This window comes from Amia ocellicauda, chromosome 7 (assembly GCF_036373705.1).
Source record: "Amia ocellicauda isolate fAmiCal2 chromosome 7, fAmiCal2.hap1, whole genome shotgun sequence".
Classification (NCBI taxonomy): Eukaryota; Metazoa; Chordata; class Actinopteri; order Amiiformes; family Amiidae; genus Amia; species Amia ocellicauda.
In genome coordinates this window covers 8,101,989-8,123,438 of record NC_089856.1, presented here as the reverse complement: position 1 = coordinate 8,123,438, position 21,450 = coordinate 8,101,989, and the positions used below count along the sequence as shown (strand labels likewise).

Below are 21,450 nucleotides of genomic sequence, written 5' to 3'. Positions count from 1 at the left end.
AAGGAGACATGTGAAGTCAATTCATTGTCGCCACTTTTGGTTCAGCGTTGAGCAGACCAGAGTTAAAGACCAGCTTAATCTTCATGGATGTATGAACAAGACAAGACATGTGACGATACAATCATTCAATGAATTTCCCCATCAATGAGGCAATCTCTAAAGAGCCCAATCATTTGAATCGGGAGAAGACCTTGAACTGACCATTGATGCTCAGAATGGCTGTTATGTCTTGGTCTTGTCCTGTGATGTTCAGGACCACAGTCAGTAAAGCACTCAGGCTCTGGATGTCAGCTTCCTGGAAATGGTACACCACTACAGCCTGGACCGTATTGTTGTCGTGGCTGTTGAATCAGAGGGAGAGAAGAGAAAGAGGGACAGAGTCAATTCACTTGTATAGGATTTCCCTAAGCTCATCTTCCTTTACTTTGAAGGATTTCCAGGAGTTGGTATTGTGGTTACATGTTGTCATGAAGTGATGAAGTCATTAGGAAGTGACTTGCCTGAATATGGCAGAGGGGAACTTGGTCTGCTTTCTTCCCAGGAGCTCCGAAAGGATTTCTTGAAACTGGAAGCACAATAAGACACAAATCATGTGAAATAACTCAGTGATCTTTGTTCATCTGAAGCCACTCAGTAAGTAGGCTATGTCATTATAAGCTCACTCCTGAAATATTCAGGAGAAGGATCCCATACTACAGTAATTCCCAAGGAATACTTGATGTGTGCGATGTCTTCCGTTCACCTCTACAGATTAGGTAAGTAAGTTGAGTGTCAGTGTGTATTCTTTAGTAAGAGTCTCACCAGGGCATCAATGGGGTCTTGAATCTCGCTGAAAGTCTGGTTGTTCAAACTGGAGCCTTCTGGAACATTCAGCTCATTTATGAGGATGTACACAGTGATGGCGTATTCTGTAGCTTTGGGTTCTGTAGGGGAATATTTTTGAGAATATTAAAGTAAGCTTTCAGATCACTAGCAATAGTTGTAGTGTTTGAAGACACAGCTTAGTTTCTAAAAAGATGCCAGCTTCCTGAATGGGAACTACAACATGTAATGAGACACTTTTCACAGTATTTTCTGGTGAACATACTGTCAGAGGTGATTTTGGTGACGTTCACTGGGTAGATTCCCAGGGATGTGTAAGGAGCAAGGAAATCAGTGAAGGCTTGATAGATCTGGCTTTCATTGGCAGCAGGGTTATTGCTGTTGAACTCCAGTCTCAGGACAGCGATGACCGGACTACAATTGTGAAGACAAGGAAGAACACAGAGTCACGTCAAGACATTGGCGCTTAATTCCAGTTCTGTCTCAAATATGATTGCCAAAGTGAGGCTTTACCTTGTAGCTTGATCTACCATTGTAGTTGGAGCTGCTATTGTAGTTGGAGCTGCAGTTGTTGTGTCAGGTTGACCTTAAATTAATAAGGAGACATGTGAAGTCAATTCATTGTCGCCACTTTTGGTTCAGTGTTGAGCAGACCAGAGTTAAAGACCAGCTTAATCTTCATGGATGTATGAACAAGACAGGACATGTGACGATACAATCATTCAATGAATTTCCCCATCAATGAGGCAATCTGTAAAGAGACCAATCATTTGAATCGGGAGAAGACCTTGAACTGACCATTGATGCTCAGAATGGCTGTTATGTCTTGGTCTTGTCCTGTGATGTTCAGGACCACAGTCAGTAAAGCACTCAGGCTCTGGATGTCAGCTTCCTGGAAATGGTACACCACTACAGCCTGGACCGTATTGTTGTCGTGGCTGTTGAATCAGAGGGAGAGAAGAGAAAGAGGGACAGAGTCAATTCACTTGTATAGGATTTCCCTAAGCTCATCTTCCTTTACTTTGAAGGATTTCCAGGAGTTGGTATTGTGGTTACATGTTGTCATGAAGTGATGAAGTCATTAGGAAGTGACTTGCCTGAATATGGCAGAGGGGAACTTGGTCTGCTTTCTTCCCAGGAGCTCCGAAAGGATTTCTTGAAACTGGAAGCACAATAAGACACAAATCATGTGAAATAACTCAGTGATCTTTGTTCATCTGAAGCCACTCAGTAAGTAGGCTATGTCATTATAAGCTCACTCCTGAAATATTCAGGAGAAGGATCCCATACTACAGTAATTCCCAAGGAATACTTGATGTGTGCGATGTCTTCCGTTCACCTCTACAGATTAGGTAAGTAAGTTGAGTGTCAGTGTGCATTCTTCAGTAAGAGTCTCACCAGGGCATCAATGGGGTCTTGAATCTCGCTGAAAGTCTGGTTGTTCAAACTGGAGCCTTCTGGAACATTCAGCTCATTTATGAGGATGTACACAGTGATGGCGTATTCTGTAGCTTTGGGTTCTGTAGGGGAATATTTTTGAGAATATTAAAGTAAGCTTTCAGATCACTAGCAATAGTTGTAGTGTTTGAAGACACAGCTTAGTTTCTAAAAAGATGCCAGCTTCCTGAATGGGAACTACAACATGTAATGAGACACTTTTCACAGTATTTTCTGGTGAACGTACTGTCAGAGGTGATTTTGGTGACGTTCACTGGGTAGATTCCCAGGGATGTGTAAGGAGCCAGGAAATCAGTGAAGGCTTGATAGATCTGGCTTTCATTGGCAGCAGGGTTATTGCTGTTGAACTCCAGTCTCAGGACAGCGATGACCGGACTACAATTGTGAAGACAAGGAAGAACACAGAGTCACGTCAAGACATTGGCGCTTAATTCCAGTTCTGTCTCAAATATGATTGCCAAAGTGAGGCTTTACCTTGTAGCTTGATCTACCATTGTAGTTGGAGCTGCTATTGTAGTTGGAGCTGCAGTTGTTGTGTCAGGTTGACCTTAAATTAATAAGGAGACATGTGAAGTCAATTCATTGTCGCCACTTTTGGTTCAGTGTTGAGCAGACCAGAGTTAAAGACCAGCTTAATCTTCATGGATGTATGAACAAGACAGGACATGTGACGATACAATCATTCAATGAATTTCCCCATCAATGAGGCAATCTGTAAAGAGACCAATCATTTGAATCGGGAGAAGACCTTGAACTGACCATTGATGCTCAGAATGGCTGTTATGTCTTGGTCTTGTCCTGTGATGTTCAGGACCACAGTCAGTAAAGCACTCAGGCTCTGGATGTCAGCTTCCTGGAAATGGTACACCACTACAGCCTGGACCGTATTGTTGTCGTGGCTGTTGAATCAGAGGGAGAGAAGAGAAAGAGGGACAGAGTCAATTCACTTGTATAGGATTTCCCTAAGCTCATCTTCCTTTACTTTGAAGGATTTCCAGGAGTTGGTATTGTGGTTACATGTTGTCATGAAGTGATGAAGTCATTAGGAAGTGACTTGCCTGAATATGGCAGAGGGGAACTTGGTCTGCTTTCTTCCCAGGAGCTCCGAAAGGATTTCTTGAAACTGGAAGCACAATAAGACACAAATCATGTGAAATAACTCAGTGATCTTTGTTCATCTGAAGCCACTCAGTAAGTAGGCTATGTCATTATAAGCTCACTCCTGAAATATTCAGGAGAAGGATCCCATACTACAGTAATTCCCAAGGAATACTTGATGTGTGCGATGTCTTCCGTTCACCTCTACAGATTAGGTAAGTAAGTTGAGTGTCAGTGTGCATTCTTCAGTAAGAGTCTCACCAGGGCATCAATGGGGTCTTGAATCTCGCTGAAAGTCTGGTTGTTCAAACTGGAGCCTTCTGGAACATTCAGCTCATTTATGAGGATGTACACAGTGATGGCGTATTCTGTAGCTTTGGGTTCTGTAGGGGAATATTTTTGAGAATATTAAAGTAAGCTTTCAGATCACTAGCAATAGTTGTAGTGTTTGAAGACACAGCTTAGTTTCTAAAAAGATGCCAGCTTCCTGAATGGGAACTACAACATGTAATGAGACACTTTTCACAGTATTTTCTGGTGAACGTACTGTCAGAGGTGATTTTGGTGACGTTCACTGGGTAGATTCCCAGGGATGTGTAAGGAGCCAGGAAATCAGTGAAGGCTTGATAGATCTGGCTTTCATTGGCAGCAGGGTTATTGCTGTTGAACTCCAGTCTCAGGACAGCGATGACCGGACTACAATTGTGAAGACAAGGAAGAACACAGAGTCACGTCAAGACATTGGCGCTTAATTCCAGTTCTGTCTCAAATATGATTGCCAAAGTGAGGCTTTACCTTGTAGCTTGATCTACCATTGTAGTTGGAGCTGCTATTGTAGTTGGAGCTGCAGTTGTTGTGTCAGGTTGACCTTAAATTAATAAGGAGACATGTGAAGTCAATTCATTGTCGCCACTTTTGGTTCAGTGTTGAGCAGACCAGAGTTAAAGACCAGCTTAATCTTCATGGATGTATGAACAAGACAGGACATGTGACGATACAATCATTCAATGAATTTCCCCATCAATGAGGCAATCTGTAAAGAGACCAATCATTTGAATCGGGAGAAGACCTTGAACTGACCATTGATGCTCAGAATGGCTGTTATGTCTTGGTCTTGTCCTGTGATGTTCAGGACCACAGTCAGTAAAGCACTCAGGCTCTGGATGTCAGCTTCTTGGAAATGGTACACCACTACAGCCTGGACCGTATTGTTGTCGTGGCTGTTGAATCAGAGGGAGAGAAGAGAAAGAGGGACAGAGTCAATTCACTTGTATAGGATTTCCCTAAGCTCATCTTCCTTTACTTTGAAGGATTTCCAGGAGTAGGTATTGTGGTTACATGTTGTCATGAAGTGATGAAGTCATTAGGAAGTGACTTGCCTGAATATGGCAGAGGGGAACTTGGTCTGCTTTCTTCCCAGGAGCTCCGAAAGGATTTCTTGAAACTGGAAGCACAATAAGACACAAATCATGTGAAATAACTCAGTGATCTTTGTTCATCTGAAGCCACTCAGTAAGTAGGCTATGTCATTATAAGCTCACTCCTGAAATATTCAGGAGAAGGATCCCATACTACAGTAATTCCCAAGGAATACTTGATGTGTGCGATGTCTTCCGTTCACCTCTACAGATTAGGTAAGTAAGTTGAGTGTCAGTGTGTATTCTTCAGTAAGAGTCTCACCAGGGCATCAATGGGGTCTTGAATCTCGCTGAAAGTCTGGTTGTTCAAACTGGAGCCTTCTGGAACATTCAGCTCATTTATGAGGATGTACACAGTGATGGCGTATTCTGTAGCTTTGGGTTCTGTAGGGGAATATTTTTGAGAATATTAAAGTAAGCTTTCAGATCACTAGCAATAGTTGTAGTGTTTGAAGACACAGCTTAGTTTCTAAAAAGATGCCAGCTTCCTGAATGGGAACTACAACATGTAATGAGACACTTTTCACAGTATTTTCTGGTGAACGTACTGTCAGAGGTGATTTTGGTGACGTTCACTGGGTAGATTCCCAGGGATGTGTAAGGAGCCAGGAAATCAGTGAAGGCTTGATAGATCTGGCTTTCATTGGCAGCAGGGTTATTGCTATTGAACTCCAGTCTCAGGACAGCGATGACCGGCCTACAATTGTGAAGACAAGGAAGAACACAGAGTCACGTCAAGACATTGGCGCTTAATTCCAGTTCTGTCTCAAATATGATTGCCAAAGTGAGGCTTTACCTTGTAGCTTGATCTACCATTGTAGTTGGAGCTGCTATTGTAGTTGGAGCTGCAGTTGTTGTTTCAGGTTGACCTTAAATTAATAAGGAGACATGTGAAGTCAATTCATTGTCGCCACTTTTGGTTCAGTGTTGAGCAGACCAGAGTTAAAGACCAGCTTAATCTTCATGGATGTATGAACAAGACAGGACATGTGATGATACAATCATTCAATGAATTTCCCCATCAATGAGGCAATCTGTAAAGAGACCAATCATTTGAATCGGGAGAAGACCTTGAACTGACCATTGATGCTCAGAATGGCTGTTATGTCTTGGTCTTGTCCTGTGATGTTCAGGACCACAGTCAGTAAAGCACTCAGGCTCTGGATGTCAGCTTCCTGGAAATGGTACACCACTACAGCCTGAACCGTATTGTTGTCGTGGCTGTTGAATCAGAGGGAGAGAAGAGAAAGAGGGACAGAGTCAATTCACTTGTATAGGATTTCCCTAAGCTCATCTTCCTTTACTTTGAAGGATTTCCAGGAGTTGGTATTGTGGTTACATGTTGTCATGAAGTGATGAAGTCATTAGGAAGTGACTTGCCTGAATATGGCAGAGGGGAACTTGGTCTGCTTTCTTCCCAGGAGCTCCGAAAGGATTTCTTGAAACTGGAAGCACAATAAGACACAAATCATGTGAAATAACTCAGTGATCTTTGTTCATCTGAAGCCACTCAGTAAGTAGGCTATGTCATTATAAGCTCACTCCTGAAATATTCAGGAGAAGGATCCCATACTACAGTAATTCCCAAGGAATACTTGATGTGTGCGATGTCTTCCGTTCACCTCTACAGATTAGGTAAGTAAGTTGAGTGTCAGTGTGTATTCTTCAGTAAGAGTCTCACCAGGGCATCAATGGGGTCTTGAATCTCGCTGAAAGTCTGGTTGTTCAAACTGGAGCCTTCCGGAACATTCAGCTCATTTATGAGGATGTACACAGTGATGGCGTATTCTGTAGCTTTGGGTTCTGTAGGGGAATATTTTTGAGAATATTAAAGTAAGCTTTCAGATCACTAGCAATAGTTGTAGTGTTTGAAGACACATCTTAGTTTCTAATAAGATGCCAGCTTCCTGAATGGGAACTACAACATGTAATGAGACACTTTTCACAGTATTTTCTGGTAAACGTACTGTCAGAGGTGATTTTGGTGACGTTCACTGGGTAGATTCCCAGGGATGTGTAAGGAGCCAGGAAATCAGTGAAGGCTTGATAGATCTGGCTTTCATTGGCAGCAGGGTTATTGCTGTTGAACTCCAGTCTCAGGACAGCGATGACCGGACTACAATTGTGAAGACAAGGAAGAACACAGAGTCACGTCAAGACATTGGCGCTTAATTCCAGTTCTGTCTCAAATATGATTGCCAAAGTGAGGCTTTACCTTGTAGCTTGATCTACCATTGTAGTTGGAGCTGCTATTGTAGTTGGAGCTGCAGTTGTTGTGTCAGGTTGACCTTAAATTAATAAGGAGACATGTGAAGTCAATTCATTGTCGCCACTTTTGGTTCAGTGTTGAGCAGACCAGAGTTAAAGACCAGCTTAATCTTCATGGATGTATGAACAAGACAGGACATGTGACGATACAATCATTCAATGAATTTCCCCATCAATGAGGCAATCTGTAAAGAGACCAATCATTTGAATCGGGAGAAGACCTTGAACTGACCATTGATGCTCAGAATGGCTGTTATGTCTTGGTCTTGTCCTGTGATGTTCAGGACCACAGTCAGTAAAGCACTCAGGCTCTGGATGTCAGCTTCCTGGAAATGGTACACCACTACAGCCTGGACCGTATTGTTGTCGTGGCTGTTGAATCGGAGGGAGAGAAGAGAAAGAGGGACAGAGTCAATTCACTTGTATAGGATTTCCCTAAGCTCATCTTCCTTTACTTTGAAGGATTTCCAGGAGTTGGTATTGTGGTTACATGTTGTCATGAAGTGATGAAGTCATTAGGAAGTGACTTGCCTGAATATGGCAGAGGGGAACTTGGTCTGCTTTCTTCCCAGGAGCTCCGAAAGGATTTCTTGAAACTGGAAGCACAATAAGACACAAATCATGTGAAATAACTCAGAGATCTTTGTTCATCTGAAGCCACTCAGTAAGTAGGCTATGTCATTATAAGCTCACTCCTGAAATATTCAGGAGAAGGATCCCATACTACAGTAATTCCCAAGGAATACTTGATGTGTGCGATGTCTTCCGTTCACCTCTACAGATTAGGTAAGTAAGTTGAGTGTCAGTGTGTATTCTTTAGTAAGAGTCTCACCAGGGCATCAATGGGGTCTTGAATCTCGCTGAAAGTCTGGTTGTTCAAACTGGAGCCTTCCGGAACATTCAGCTCATTTATGAGGATGTACACAGTGATGGCGTATTCTGTAGCTTTGGGTTCTGTAGGGGAATATTTTTGAGAATATTAAAGTAAGCTTTCAGATCACTAGCAATAGTTGTAGTGTTTGAAGACACATCTTAGTTTCTAAAAAGATGCCAGCTTCCTGAATGGGAACTACAACATGTAATGAGACACTTTTCACAGTATTTTCTGGTGAACGTACTGTCAGAGGTGATTTTGGTGACGTTCACTGGGTAGATTCCCAGGGATGTGTAAGGAGCCAGGAAATCAGTGAAGGCTTGATAGATCTGGCTTTCATTGGCAGCAGGGTTATTGCTGTTGAACTCCAGTCTCAGGACAGCGATGACCGGCCTACAGTTTTGACATGAGGGGAAGCATGTAAATTTGTCACATTTTATTCAAATCTCTTTTCTTACACACATAGTCCACTGTGTTTTTTTATTTGACATTTCTTATGCTCTTCATTCATGGAAATATAATATCCTCTTCTTCTAATATGCATTGAAATACCATCATATAAATGCATATCAGGTTTTCCTTTAGCTCTCCTTAATTCAATAAGCAGTTTTTTACTTACATTATAGGTGGAAATTCAGTTGTTTCTATTGACGTTGCAGCTGAGGATGTTTGGGTTGTAGATGTTGCTGTAGTTGTGTTAGTGTCATTGAGATATTTTCCTTCTGTTATAAGTATTGGGTTTGTTATTTTGTTTGTTGTAGCTAGAGCTGTAGTTACAGTAGTTGTTGTGGCGGTGGTGTCTGTCACTAGAACTGTAGGTGTATTGCTTGTGGGAGCTGTTACGGTTTCAGCCACATTATCTACAATAAAAAAACACAAATTATAGTTCTTCGAATCTGTTTGATGAAGTTACAGAGAATTCTAGTAGTGGTGGGTTTGTGGATTGTAGTAATGCTTGAGTGAAAGCTGTAGCTCTGTTGGTAGTGGGAGCTGTAGTTGTGGTGCTAGTGGCAGCTTAAATTGTGGTTGTATTCAGAGACTGTTTTGGTAGCAGGTTGAGCTCTACTGGGGTCATATATACACGTCAAGGTCAGATTGTGTGCCTTTGAGAATCGAAATGTAGTGATCATGATACACAAATCACTTGTAAAATATCACGTTCCACACCAGCTTCATGTCTTGCTGCATTGGGTATCATGCAGATTTGCATTAGTCAAGAATGCTAATCAATGAATATGAATTGCTGTTAAAAAACAGGTCTCGTTGGGAACTTACTTGAGGACACAGTGGGAGCTGTGTTTGAGGTAGGAGGTTTAGTTGTAGGGGTTTCAGTCTCAGGATAACCTAAATCCAAAAATCAGTACAAATAAGAGTTTGTCAGAGCTGTGTGGCCAGATTTAATACAGCAACAGTTTGCAAAAATGTATCATATAAGAAAAGCTATGAATGGCTGTTTGTGCAGGCTTTACTTTTATATGTCATGTGTTTGATAGACACTTTTTTAAATAAATACTTTTCAGTTGAGCATTGAATTAGCAAGTTCTTGACCTACCTGATCCTTCCTCATGCATTGTGGTAATAGGGGCAGCTGTATTGGTGTCAACCAAAAGCAAACCTAAATATAAAACACAACCAAAACTGAGCATTTCAGGGCTGTTTGGAGATGTTTAAAAGAAAGTGAGTATCTATAAGAAGTCAAAGACAGACTTTGATCCCTTAAAAAACGAGGATCAAAAATAAAAATAGCACTTTACACACCAGGGACAAAAATTCAGATTGGATCCAACATCACTGTATCCGACTCATAAAGAAGCATTGTAGGAAGCAGATCTTAAGTGATCTGATTTTTGTAAATTAATAGGAATTTAGTAAGAAAAATCATATTATTGATATAATATTGAGGACCTCTCTATTTGTGATTCTGTCACTTAATACATTTCCTTCAAAGGGTTTAGATAAAAATGCATTGGTTAACAATGTTCCTCATTAAGTTCTGTTTAGTTGAATACATAAGTTAGTTTGATGACCTACCAGGTTCAGGCACATTTCTCTTCCACCTCGCTTGTCTGTGCCGCTCTGTGAACTCTTTGCTGGCTTCTAGGAATGTATCATCCAAAACATTTACTGTGTCACCACCATTGGAGCTGATTGGAGAAGTAGAGAGACAGAGAGAGAGAGAGAGACAGAGACAGACAGACAGAGAGAGAGAGATTCTGAGCATCTATGTATGACCATAATTGGCAGAATCAATGGCTGGATTTGTGTCACTAAGCAGCAGATGTGTGTCAGTGTTGGGGATGGGGGGGACATTACTTAAGTCAGTAAGTTAAAGTTACTGTGCATGCTTGTCAGTGTTTGTGTGCGGTTTAAATGTAAAATGTTGATCTTTGTTTGTTTTTCTACTTTGGATCTTTACACCAGGCATATACTAAACATAATTCAACTTGAATGTAGTATGAATAGCAGCCAATGAAAATGCTAACAGCACTGCTAATATAAATCACTAAATACTTCCCATCTCACTGTTTCAATATTTTATATTACAGTGTAAGCAATTAATTAACTAGCAGGCAGGGGGGACAGGGGGGAATATTTTACCTGGTGGCTGAGGTCTCTGACAGTGCGGTGAAAATCAGAAAGGCTGTCAAACAGATGGAGGGGGGGAAAGAAGAGAAAAGATTGTCAGTTCTTCTTTTGTATAATAATATTATTTTTAAGTAAAGAAATTTACGAAGACAAACATAAACATAAACAAACATTTGCATAAAGGCAGTCTCATGTAAACCAGTGTCAGCATCTTCTGAAACCATTTATCTCTCTCTCACCTGCAAGGAGGACGATCCAAACAATTACACCCACTTTCATCCTCCAAACTATGGTTGGACAGTCTTCTGTACCTAAAGAAATACAAGAAGTAGAAGAAGCATTAGGAGGAGAATAAGAGGAAGGAGAGAATGATGAAAATAAGTTCTCCTCACAGGACCTCCTGTAAATTACAGTGCCAACCTATCAATTTGAACATGGCCTGTCATTGCAGATGCCTCTAAGAAACATACACAGCCTGAGACGCAGACAAAGAAGGTGGTAGGTATAGCAAACCCTTACGTAAATATGCCCTGTGAATTGCACACCTTTAACATGCCTTTAATTGTGGTTGCACTGTAGTTTTACAGTTATTTCTTATGACTGACATTTCTGCACTGTTCTTTACTACCCTCACTGTGAACCTATGGTAAAATCAGAGTCAAACCATGTAAAAATTATATGCAACATTAATCATGGTAAACATACATACAGGAAACACCAGGAGCACAACAAAAGCACCTGGAATATAATCATTAATTATTTTTTCTTCTTCTATTTGCAAGATTATTTGGTCTGCTCACTCTATACTTGACTGTCCTTTCGCTCTCTAGTCACCTATACACCAATCAGCCATAACATTGTGACCACCTGCCTAATATTGTGTAGGTCCCCCTTTTGCAGCAAAAACAGCCCTGACCCGTCGAGGCATGGACTCCACTAGACATCTGAAGGTGAGCTGTGGTATCTGGCACCAAGACTTTAACATCAAATCCTTTAAGTCCTGTGAGTTGCGAGGTGGGACCTCCATGGATCGGACTTGTTTGTCCAGCACATCCCACAGATGCTCGAGATCTGGAGAATTTGGAGGCCAAGTCAACACCTTGAACTCGTGATCAGACCAGGCCACCTTCTTCCATTGCTCCGTGGTCCAGTTCTGATGCTCATGTGCCCATTGTAGACGCTTTCGGCAGTGGACAGGGGTCAGCATGGGCACCCTGACTGGTCTGCGGCTACGCAGCCCCATACGCAACAAACTGCAATGCACTTTGTGTTCTGACACCTTTCTATCAGAACCAGCATGAACTTTTTCAGCAATTTGAGCTACAGTAGCTCGTCTGTTGGATCGGAACATACGTGCCAGCCTTCGCTCCCCACGTGCATCAACGACCCTTGGCAGCCCTTGACCCTGTCGCCAGTTCACCGCTTTTCCTTCCTTGGACCACTTTTGATAGGTACTGACCACTGCAGACCGGGAACACCACACAAGAGCTGCAGTTTTTAAGATGCTCTGACTTAGTCGTCTAGCCTTCACAATTTGGCCCTTGTCAAAGTCGCTCAGATCCTTACACTTGCCCATTTTTCCTGCTTCTAACACATCAACTATGAGGACAAAATGTTCACTTGCTGCCTAATATATCCCACCAACTGACAGGTGCCATGATAACGAGATTATCAGTGACATTCACTTCACATCTCAGTGGTCATAATGTTATGGCTGATCGGTGTATATTGTCAGTATATTCAATCGATTAATGTGATATGTTAATTCAAGGTTAATTTGTACCACATTTAAAATAAATATATGGATTACAGCCTTATATCCTAAATATATCCTGTATATTTCATGTTCAATCACACTTGCCTATCATGAAATGAAATAATGAAATATATGTGTTTGTTCCACATAGCATCTAATGTAACATCATATGAAAATGTCATGAAGGATATATAGAGAGTTATATAAAGCTTTACTCTTTTTATTTTGATTTCTTTCCTGCTGCCCCTATCTTCCCTTCCCATTCTCCTCACTTCAATACACTTATTATTCAGCTTCTCTATGCCCCCTCCCTTGTGTGCACTCTATCATTAACATCTTTTGCACTGTAACATAAACAACTACCTCTTGTTCAAATGTTCCTTGTTAAAATCAATAACTGAATGAAAAAATACAAATACTGTTCAACTACTACTGATGCTATTGTTAATACTGCTACTAGTACTGCAGTTACAATTACTACTACTGCTGCTGCTATTATTACTACTATAACTGCTACTACGACTACTGATATTAAACATTAAAACAGTACTACTACTACCATACTACTACTATAGTAATAATAACAACAATAATATTGATAATAATAATAATAATATTAATGGATCTTGTAACTTACCAACCAGTAATAGTAGTTTTGTTACTCCTGTACCATTGAAGTCTGTCTCTGTGTTTGACTGATTAAATCTGTCTGTCTGTATCGGGATTACCAGTTTGGTAATCTACCTATTGGTCTATTAATCTTTAGTCCTGTCAATATTTCTATATCTATTTGTCTACCCAGTTATCTGTCTGTCTTATTCCCAATGTAACATCTCAGTAGGTCTTACCTCAATCAGTCTGTACCGGGTTTCAGTCTCTCTCTCTCTGTCTTGGTGTCTGTTTATGTTTCTGTAGGATGGAAAAGTCAATCCAGCAGTCCCCACTGTAATGGCAGTAGTGGTAGTAGTAATAGTAGTTGCAATAGTAGAAGCGGCTGGTATCACTGTCTGAAAATCCACACCCCTCTGGTCTACCTTATAAATGAGATTGTGACGTAGGACTGACTTATGATTGACATATGCTTTTTTTCTGCCTCCCTCCAATTATGAAATGCCATCATTTGTATTAACCTTCATGTTTCACGTCTTTGGTACTGGAGATATTGGATACCGGATAGTCTTCATTCCTTTGACTTGCGTAAAAGATATACCAGGGCCCATTAATAATATTTCACACCCTAATTTGAAAAAACAATGTTCTATATTTATTCTTTATTTATTTGTTATGATTATGATTATGATTAGGATTATGAATACAGTTATTTATTTATTCATGGTGCTTGTTTATTCCTCAGTTGTGTTGATTCACTTTGAAAAATGTTCTCACTCTCACACACTTCCACACAAGTACACATGCTCTCTCACACCATCACACACACACACTCACTCTCCCACAGACACTCACTAACACACTCTGACTTGCTCGCCAACCAGCATACAATAAATTAAACTATGAATTACACAGTAATTAAACTTACATTTCTGTAACCTTCAGCACTACTTCAGACCTCAAAAACAGAGAGCAATGAGATATTTATGTGTTATTCCTGCAGGATTCATACATTAATTAATTAATCACATGACAGTTTGGCAACACTTTTTAATAAGTAAATGTAGGGAACATTTTGCTGGCACAAGAACTCACAGAAGGAAATCAAATGTGTTTCCCCCCCCCCCAGTCTTTTCTTACAGACTGAGAAAATTGTGAGGATTTTTCCACATTTTGAAATAATAATATAAAAAATCTTTGTGACTAGACTAGAGACGGACGGCCCTATATGCTCACTACGCAAGTTGCGTAGGGCCCCGCAGATTATGCAAGGGCCCCACCCAGGACAGCCCCGACGTACAGGCGAACTAGGCGGTCGCTTAGGGCCCTATAATATCAAAGGGACCCTAAAATATTACAATAAATAATATTTAAAACAAATTAGTGCAGAGGCGCAGGTGAGGCGCAGGCACGGTGCGGCTCAGAGGAGTGAGCAGAGGAGAGAGAGAGAGAGAGGGCATCCTTCAAAAGAGAGTGCAGAAAAAAGGACTTTGAAATCAACAACATACCATGTAAGCAGACAACTAGTCAACCAAATGTTAAGGAGCAATGACAGAATGAATGACCTGCTGACTGATTCTCAGTGTTGCTGCAGTGTGATAATTGATGCATTTACATTTTTGCTCCACCACAAAAAAGTCGGAAACACGCCCATTTCCACAGCAAGAAGTTTATGTGCAAACGCTACAGTTTGAAATAATATATCCTGAAATGGTCACATTTTAAAATTGCAATATAACTTAAGTGCTGATGGTTTCATTGTTAATTGCAATGCATACCGCTTTTGTTTCCTGTTATCATTATGCTCTCTATACTATTGTGGATCTATTGTGCACTATTCATGTACACCGTGTTGTAATCCTAACTTTATCAAACACGTCTATTCACGACTATAGCTCCGTCAGTGACGTGAAAAACCACTCGGTAAGATCATTAAAACAAAGTATTAAACAACCAGGCGTAATGCATAATACAGTCCTTTGACCTTTGCATTGCTGCGGGTAAACAACAGATCCTCTCTAGTGCAAAAAACTGAGAGCATGCAAACCTGAGAGGGAGAGTTACATTTCATCTGTGACTGGAGCATAGATGTTTTGCAGCGAGGTGGGGGCCCCCACAATCAAATCTCGTCTATGGCCCCCAAAAGGCTAGGGCTGGCTCTGGACTAGACTAGAACAACAATGAGAGTAGATAAGCTGTCAGTGTGTTACAGTAACTCAAATAAACCCATGTATTACCAATCCTGATTCACTAGTACATCCATTTACCTACTTTGGAAAATCAGGCTTTGTGATTGGTTCAAACTAATTTGTCATATACAATTGCCTGTTTTGAATCCTGTTAAATTTGTAACTATTTTAACTGCTTGTTTGGATCTAGTTAATATTTTTCACTGTTATATATTTTTTAAACTTGTATACCACAGAACTGCTCTGAAAAAAGCTTTTTTACAGTGGATCTATTTTACTTTGAGCTTTGAGGAATGTGAATCACTCCCTTTGGGGAGATGTGTGTAGGAGACTGGTTTCTTTTTTAAAGAGTGTAATTGGGCTCAAATGGCAGTGGTTTCATGTTAACCGGGTTAATTTAATTCCCCTGTAAACATGTTGACAGACATAACTGCCATGGATGGTTTTGACCTGGTTTTGTCAGCTTGCTCTGATTGAATGTGAACACTGCAAAACATAAATCAAAATGTCAATGTGCTAAATCTGCTTGTACACTTTGTCCCCAAAAGCTGTGGAACCTGTTTTAGATGCAGCAAATGTCATATCTTGGTTCTGACTTTAACTGGCACACACTCTCTGTCATCTATAAGACATGGGGCTACGCTAATTAAAAACATTTATCCGTCCCGCAAATGCGAAAGGTAGTGAAGGGGCTAAAGGAACTCAAAACTTGAACTTGGCAGGCATGTGGGAAAGTAATTAAAGAAAACAACACCTATCAACCAATCAATTGCTGATATTCTGAGTATTTTAGAACAGACAAGCAAAAAACATATGAAAGGCAGAAAATGTGTTGCTTTCTCTGCATTCCAGCTCTATTTATTTAATTCCTGTAGATTTGTGGTTGTATAATAAAAACAAATACTCTCATAGAATCCATTAATATGTTCAAAATCATATCAAAACTTGCTTTAAAGTAATATAATATGTAGCTGCAAGTGGAGGAGCATTGATTACTGACCAAGTTTTAATACTGTGCCCCCCCAACTCTCAGTAATGCATACACACAAATTAATCAGCTAGATTAACTGTGAAATGGCATGTAAATATATTTGGCAATTGATAAATACACACCACATTGAAAACTAATACATAAAATATATTACAAAACTGAACTGCAAATAAAGTGCTACGTGTTCAATGTTCTGTTCCAAAATGGCAACGGCCCCAGCCCACACAGGATGTCCTATCGAGTTTCAAGGGTTGAGTGACTGTCACTGGGACTGCTTTGTTATATGCAGGCGCTGCAGTGTTTTTGTGCGTCTCTCTGTCAGGGTGTGCCATGATTGGGGTGTGACCGTCACAGGGGTCATGGAGATATATAAATAGAGAGAGAGAGAAAGGTGCCCTGGTGTTCATGGGGAGAGACTTCATTTCGAGAAGAGTTAGGAGTGAGTGCTGTGTCTGTTTGCATAGAAATGTATACATGGGACCCTCCACCAAAATGCAGTTGTATTTGTATATTATAACAAAGTTGTACAATATAACTAAATTATGTAATAAATTGTAATAAAGTTAATAAACAATACAATGGTGTGGCAGATGCACAATGTGTGGGGGCTATAATGAGAGATATAGTGGGGGCAGCAGTGTGGAGTAGTGGTTAGTGCTCTGCTGGGGCCGGTTGTACTAAAAAGCTGTTAATTTAAGTCTTATCCCTAAGTCCTGTGAAATTGGACTTACGTAAGACCTCGCTATAAGACCGCTGCATTTAAATTTCTCCAAAGATGAAAAACTTGCGATAGTTGAGCAACTAATCATACGAAAACGGGTAAATTTTGGGAAAATGCTGACAAAAATAGAGCCTGGAATGAAATAACACAAAACGCAAATGCCATCAACCCCGCCGTATGCACTCTAAATGTATTTTTAATTTCGTTTTTAAAAGTTCTTCGTTTTACTTCACTGTTTATTTTATGTTTAAATACAGTACAATCAATAATAGAAAGTGTATACTACGTGTTTACGAGTTATAAATACATCTCGCTGACATCTACCTTTAATAAGCACGTTGAGGGGGCGAACACTTCTTGCTTTTGCTCATTACATTGGTAACCCTCTAGTTACTGTGACAGCTTCTACAAACCTACACAGAGACAAACCTCACTGTGCATCATCTGATATAATAGTTGAAACACTTGTTATATTATAAAATATATAAATGCATCACATAATATGCGTATTGTTTTGGAGTGGTGTTTAATACAAATATACATTTTAACGTATGCCTATTTGTATAGTTACAATTACTAATATATATTGCTTATTTTACAGCTGTTTTACCGACTACATAACAACAGTACATTTACTTATTTAATTCCAGATTCTGAAGATGTCGGCTCCATTCAAACTAAACAAAGAAAAACTAGGTTCAAAGAGAGGACCTTTAAATCTTTTGTTGTAACGTGAAAAACTTGATCTAGAAATCTAAATGTTACAGTTAAAAATGGCAAGATTCGAGTTAAAAGGGGAAGGAGAAAAGTATTATTGTAATTTATTAAGAGTTGTTAGTTGTTAATACAGTTGTCATTCATTATAATAGATACTAGATAATAGATTTGAATTTATATTGTAATAGTTCACCTAAAATATGAATACAGTTTTTATTATTTAAATTAAACATTCCAGTGTCAAATTAGTTTAAACTATTATTAGTTAAACTTCCATTACTTTGTATGTATGCCTTTTCATATAAAACATTCTAAATTACCTGTCATATGTGCTGCCATGCTGGTTTCATGTCAGTATCTATAACAAGAGATACCTTTTCCCATTTAAGCCTGATGTAGGGTAGGCTTAAAAAATGACAAATTTAATACCAAACTGATGTAAATAAAAATGTTGTGCAACAGGCCTATTTATTTTGGGCTCCACTTTGGAGTGGAGGGTTGTGGGCTTAATCCCAGGTGAGGGACACCCTTGAGCAAAGAACTGTACCTAGTTTGCTCCAGTAAATGCCCATCTGTATACATGGTTAAAATATAAACCAATGTGATATAGTGTAATAATAAGATAAGGGTAAGGGTTTTGAATGGATAAGGGTGACTGCTAAGAAATCGAGTAATAAATAATCCTTCCTCCCCCCAAGACACTTTTAGGCAAATTATAGATTTTATAGTGGCCTGGTGAATCAAGTTTTGTTAAAGATCAACATGTCTGCTGTAAAACAGGGGTTCCCAAACCGACGTTCTACACATATAGAAAATGTGTGAAATATTAAGAAGCAAATTTGGAAAGTGATATAAAGAATAAAATTAGAAAAGCAACTTGCATTTTGCAAGGTTGAATAAAGTGTGTGTTTGTGTGTCACAGAAAGCCATCATTAACTGGTGTTTAATTTTCGTACAACTTGTATTTCCTTATTTGTCATTATTATGTGTAGTAGGTGGCCACAATGTGAGAATTCTAGAACCCAGGATAATTCTTATTATTACTTCCTTTATTTACAGCAGAGTTCCATCCTAAGTTATTAATTGATTGATTGGCAATCTGGCTGCTATATTAACTTTCTCCTTGAATTATTCAAACGCGACTTGATTTCGAGTCACTACTGGTGTCCTGCCATCATCAGTGAATGCTTTCCATTCTACTGTTTGTTGGCAAGTGTGATTGCATTGCCTACCTTTTTGTGTACGATGTTTGTGTAATGTTGTGAATATGTAGGGCAAGGCTGAGTGACCTATATGTGTTTGCCCGAGGTAAATATTTGTCTTTGCTTTAAAATTGTAATGCAGTTGAAGCACATTCCGATTCTGTGGTAATGTAGGGAGAACAGGGTAGTGGAGCTTGTAGGTAAGATGTAAGATGTCATTTCTCCAGGCATCCAAACACAGATTTTGAAATATGTGAGGAGAGCAAATACACAAAGTGAGCTAGGTCCAGAAATGAGATTTTTGCTATGGCTGTGGTTTTACTGTATTTACGGTGTCTCTGAACAGAAGTAGGTATGTTTTGGCGGAAGCGCGTCCTTTCCGCACTTTTCATCACATACTTTCTCCTCCAACCGCAGGACATACAGTTTATCCAGGAGGCTATAGCCTAATGAATATAATATATACAATCTGGGTTTTGTAATAACATTAGTCATTGTGAAAGAGTTATAATCGTGTTCATTCTTGAGACACGTGATTTTCTACACATCATTCATATATTATTATTATTATTATTATTATTATTATTATTATTATTATTATTATTATTATTAATTGTATTAGCAGATTTGCACCTGATCTCTTCAGCCTGTCTGATCGGCTCAGCAAGCTTCTAACTTTCCTGTGGAATTCAATCTTGATCACGTTGCAGACCCAGGTCTCTGGATCAGTGCCTTGATCAGTCACCTGTTTGATCCACCCGATCCTCAAGGTTCTACATGCATCGAAGCGCCTAGTAGAAGAAAATTGTACGCAATCCCTGTAGCTCCTGGAGACAAAGGCATATGTATTGAGCCTTCACGATATACCCCCCTATTGTAGTCTATGAAACAACTATACCGCAGGTAACGTGGGATAAAAACGTTGCTTTATGCTATGCTTTCCTGCCCCCCAGAAGCCAAAATACCCTTGTTTCAGCCTTACATGCCACAGCTTCCAGGTGCGCAAACGGCATGCTTTAGCCCACGGTCTCCGCGCTTCCAGAAGCCGCTGTTCACTTGCTTTAGCCTTATTCTCTGAGTTCCGTGTGTAACAGCGCTGCATTTGTCGCCTGTCATTTGATCCCATGGAGAGGCTACATTTTAAACATGTGATAGCTTGAAGGACCCTTTATTTATTGTGTGTTTTTTTTTTTTTTGGTATTAATGTTTATGTAGTGTATATAATCAGGACAGGTTCATGCGCTCTGTATGGAAGCTAGGTGCAGCCTCCAGAAGCCGCAATACACCTGCTTCAGCCTTACATCTCGCAGCTTCCAGGTGCCACTCACGGCATGCTTTAGCCCACCGGCTCCGCGCCCACAGAAGCAGCTATTCTCTCAGTTCCGTATACAGCCCAGCATTTGTCGCCTTTCATTTGATTCCATGGAGAGGCAAATGGATAGGCTACATTTTAAACGTGATGTCTTGAAGTAGCCTTTATTTATACATTTGTGTATTTATGTATGTATATGTAGTGTATTTAAGACAACGTAAAAGAATGAGCAGGTTCCTGCGCTCTGTATGGAAGCTAGGCGCGGCCTCCAGAAGCCGCAATACACCTGCTTCAGCCTTATTTCTCTCAGCTCCCAGGGGCCGCACACAGCATGTTTTAACCCTCCAGCTCTCGCCTCCAGAAGCCCATATTGGTTTCAGTTTCGTCTCTTACAGCCTCCATTTCTCGCATTTTATGTGATTCTATCGAGGGGAAAATTGATAGTCTACATTTTAAACATGTTGTGTTTTGAAGGTGCCTGAAGGTTGAGCGCATGAACCTGTCCTGCATTACAATTTTAAAGCAAAGAAAAATATTTCTACACATAATAATGACAAATAAGGAAATACAAGTTGTACGAAAATTAAACACCAGTTAATTATGGCTTTCTGTGACACACAAACACACACTTTATTCAACCTTGCAAAATGCAAGTTGCTTTTCTAATTTTATTCTTTATATCACTTTCCAACTTTGCTTCTTAATATTTCACACATTTTCTATATGTGTAGAACGTCGGTTTGGGAACCCCTGTTTTACAGCAGACATGTTGATCTTTAATAAAACTTGATTCACCAGGCCACTATAAAATCTATAATTTGCCTAAAAGTGTCTTGGGGGGAGTAAGAATAAGGATAAGGCAAGTGAATTGCAGCACCTGGAAGCTGCGAGATGTAAGGCTGAAGCAAGTGAATGCCAGCTTTTGGGGGTCGGGAAATCATAGGATAAAGCAGCGTTTTTGTGCCACTAGCAGGGACATGCTTTAGTTGTTCCATAGACTACAATGGGGGCTATATCGTGATGGCTTAATGCATAAGCCTTTGTCTCCGGGAGCTACAGGGGCGGCCCCCACTCACCTGGATTGCATTTTCTTTCTTCTACTAGGTGCTTCGATGCATGTAGAATCTCGAGGATCGAGTGTTTGATCATGAATGCAAATTGTTTTGTGTTACTGTATTTCTGCGTTGATATACAGTTGTAATCGACGGAGCCATTTCAAGTAGCTTTCGTTTAATATTTTGGCTGTAATATTGTTTCTGCCTACATATGTGCCTACCGATGTATACTGCAGTTTACACAGTTTATTTTGCGACGAAAAGTTAATTATTATTATTATTATTATTATTATTATTATTATTATTATTATTATTATTATTATTATTCTTCTTTATGTATATGTGCACATTTTTATAAACAATTGAAGAATTGC

General features: G+C 39.8%; 2 protein-coding genes and 3 long non-coding RNA genes across 5 annotated transcripts; all 5 read right to left on the bottom strand.

Annotated features, from left to right (window-relative positions):
• Positions 1–497: 497 nt before the first annotated feature.
• On the bottom strand, positions 498–1,142 carry LOC136754022 (uncharacterized). The gene is made up of 3 exons (XR_010817490.1): positions 1,088–1,142; positions 802–923; positions 498–565 (listed from the first exon to the last, which is right to left on the bottom strand). It is a non-coding gene; the product is annotated as an uncharacterized LOC136754022 (long non-coding RNA).
• Positions 1,143–1,757, bottom strand: LOC136754023 (uncharacterized). Its single transcript, XR_010817491.1, has 3 exons — positions 1,621–1,757; positions 1,336–1,408; positions 1,143–1,236 (listed from the first exon to the last, which is right to left on the bottom strand). It is a non-coding gene; the product is annotated as an uncharacterized LOC136754023 (long non-coding RNA).
• Positions 1,758–1,903: 146 nt separating this feature from the next.
• On the bottom strand, positions 1,904–4,556 carry LOC136753819 (uncharacterized). The gene is made up of 10 exons (XM_066710206.1): positions 4,459–4,556; positions 4,174–4,246; positions 3,926–4,074; positions 3,640–3,761; positions 3,339–3,403; positions 3,040–3,179; positions 2,755–2,827; positions 2,507–2,655; positions 2,221–2,342; positions 1,904–1,984 (listed from the first exon to the last, which is right to left on the bottom strand). The coding sequence occupies exons 2-10, from the start codon at positions 4,191–4,193 to the stop codon at positions 1,904–1,906; spliced, it is 921 nt and encodes a 306-aa protein (XP_066566303.1). The 5' UTR covers positions 4,194–4,246; positions 4,459–4,556.
• A 198-nt stretch (positions 4,557–4,754) lies between these two features.
• Positions 4,755–5,451, bottom strand: LOC136754021 (uncharacterized). The gene is made up of 3 exons (XR_010817489.1): positions 5,345–5,451; positions 5,059–5,180; positions 4,755–4,822 (listed from the first exon to the last, which is right to left on the bottom strand). It is a non-coding gene; the product is annotated as an uncharacterized LOC136754021 (long non-coding RNA).
• Positions 5,452–7,579: 2,128 nt separating this feature from the next.
• Positions 7,580–13,269, bottom strand: LOC136753818 (uncharacterized). Its single transcript, XM_066710205.1, has 10 exons — positions 13,129–13,269; positions 10,764–10,835; positions 10,537–10,579; positions 9,970–10,082; positions 9,491–9,553; positions 9,214–9,282; positions 8,558–8,798; positions 8,183–8,331; positions 7,897–8,018; positions 7,580–7,660 (listed from the first exon to the last, which is right to left on the bottom strand). The coding sequence occupies exons 2-10, from the start codon at positions 10,801–10,803 to the stop codon at positions 7,580–7,582; spliced, it is 921 nt and encodes a 306-aa protein (XP_066566302.1). The 5' UTR covers positions 10,804–10,835; positions 13,129–13,269.
• Positions 13,270–21,450: the final 8,181 nt, after the last annotated feature.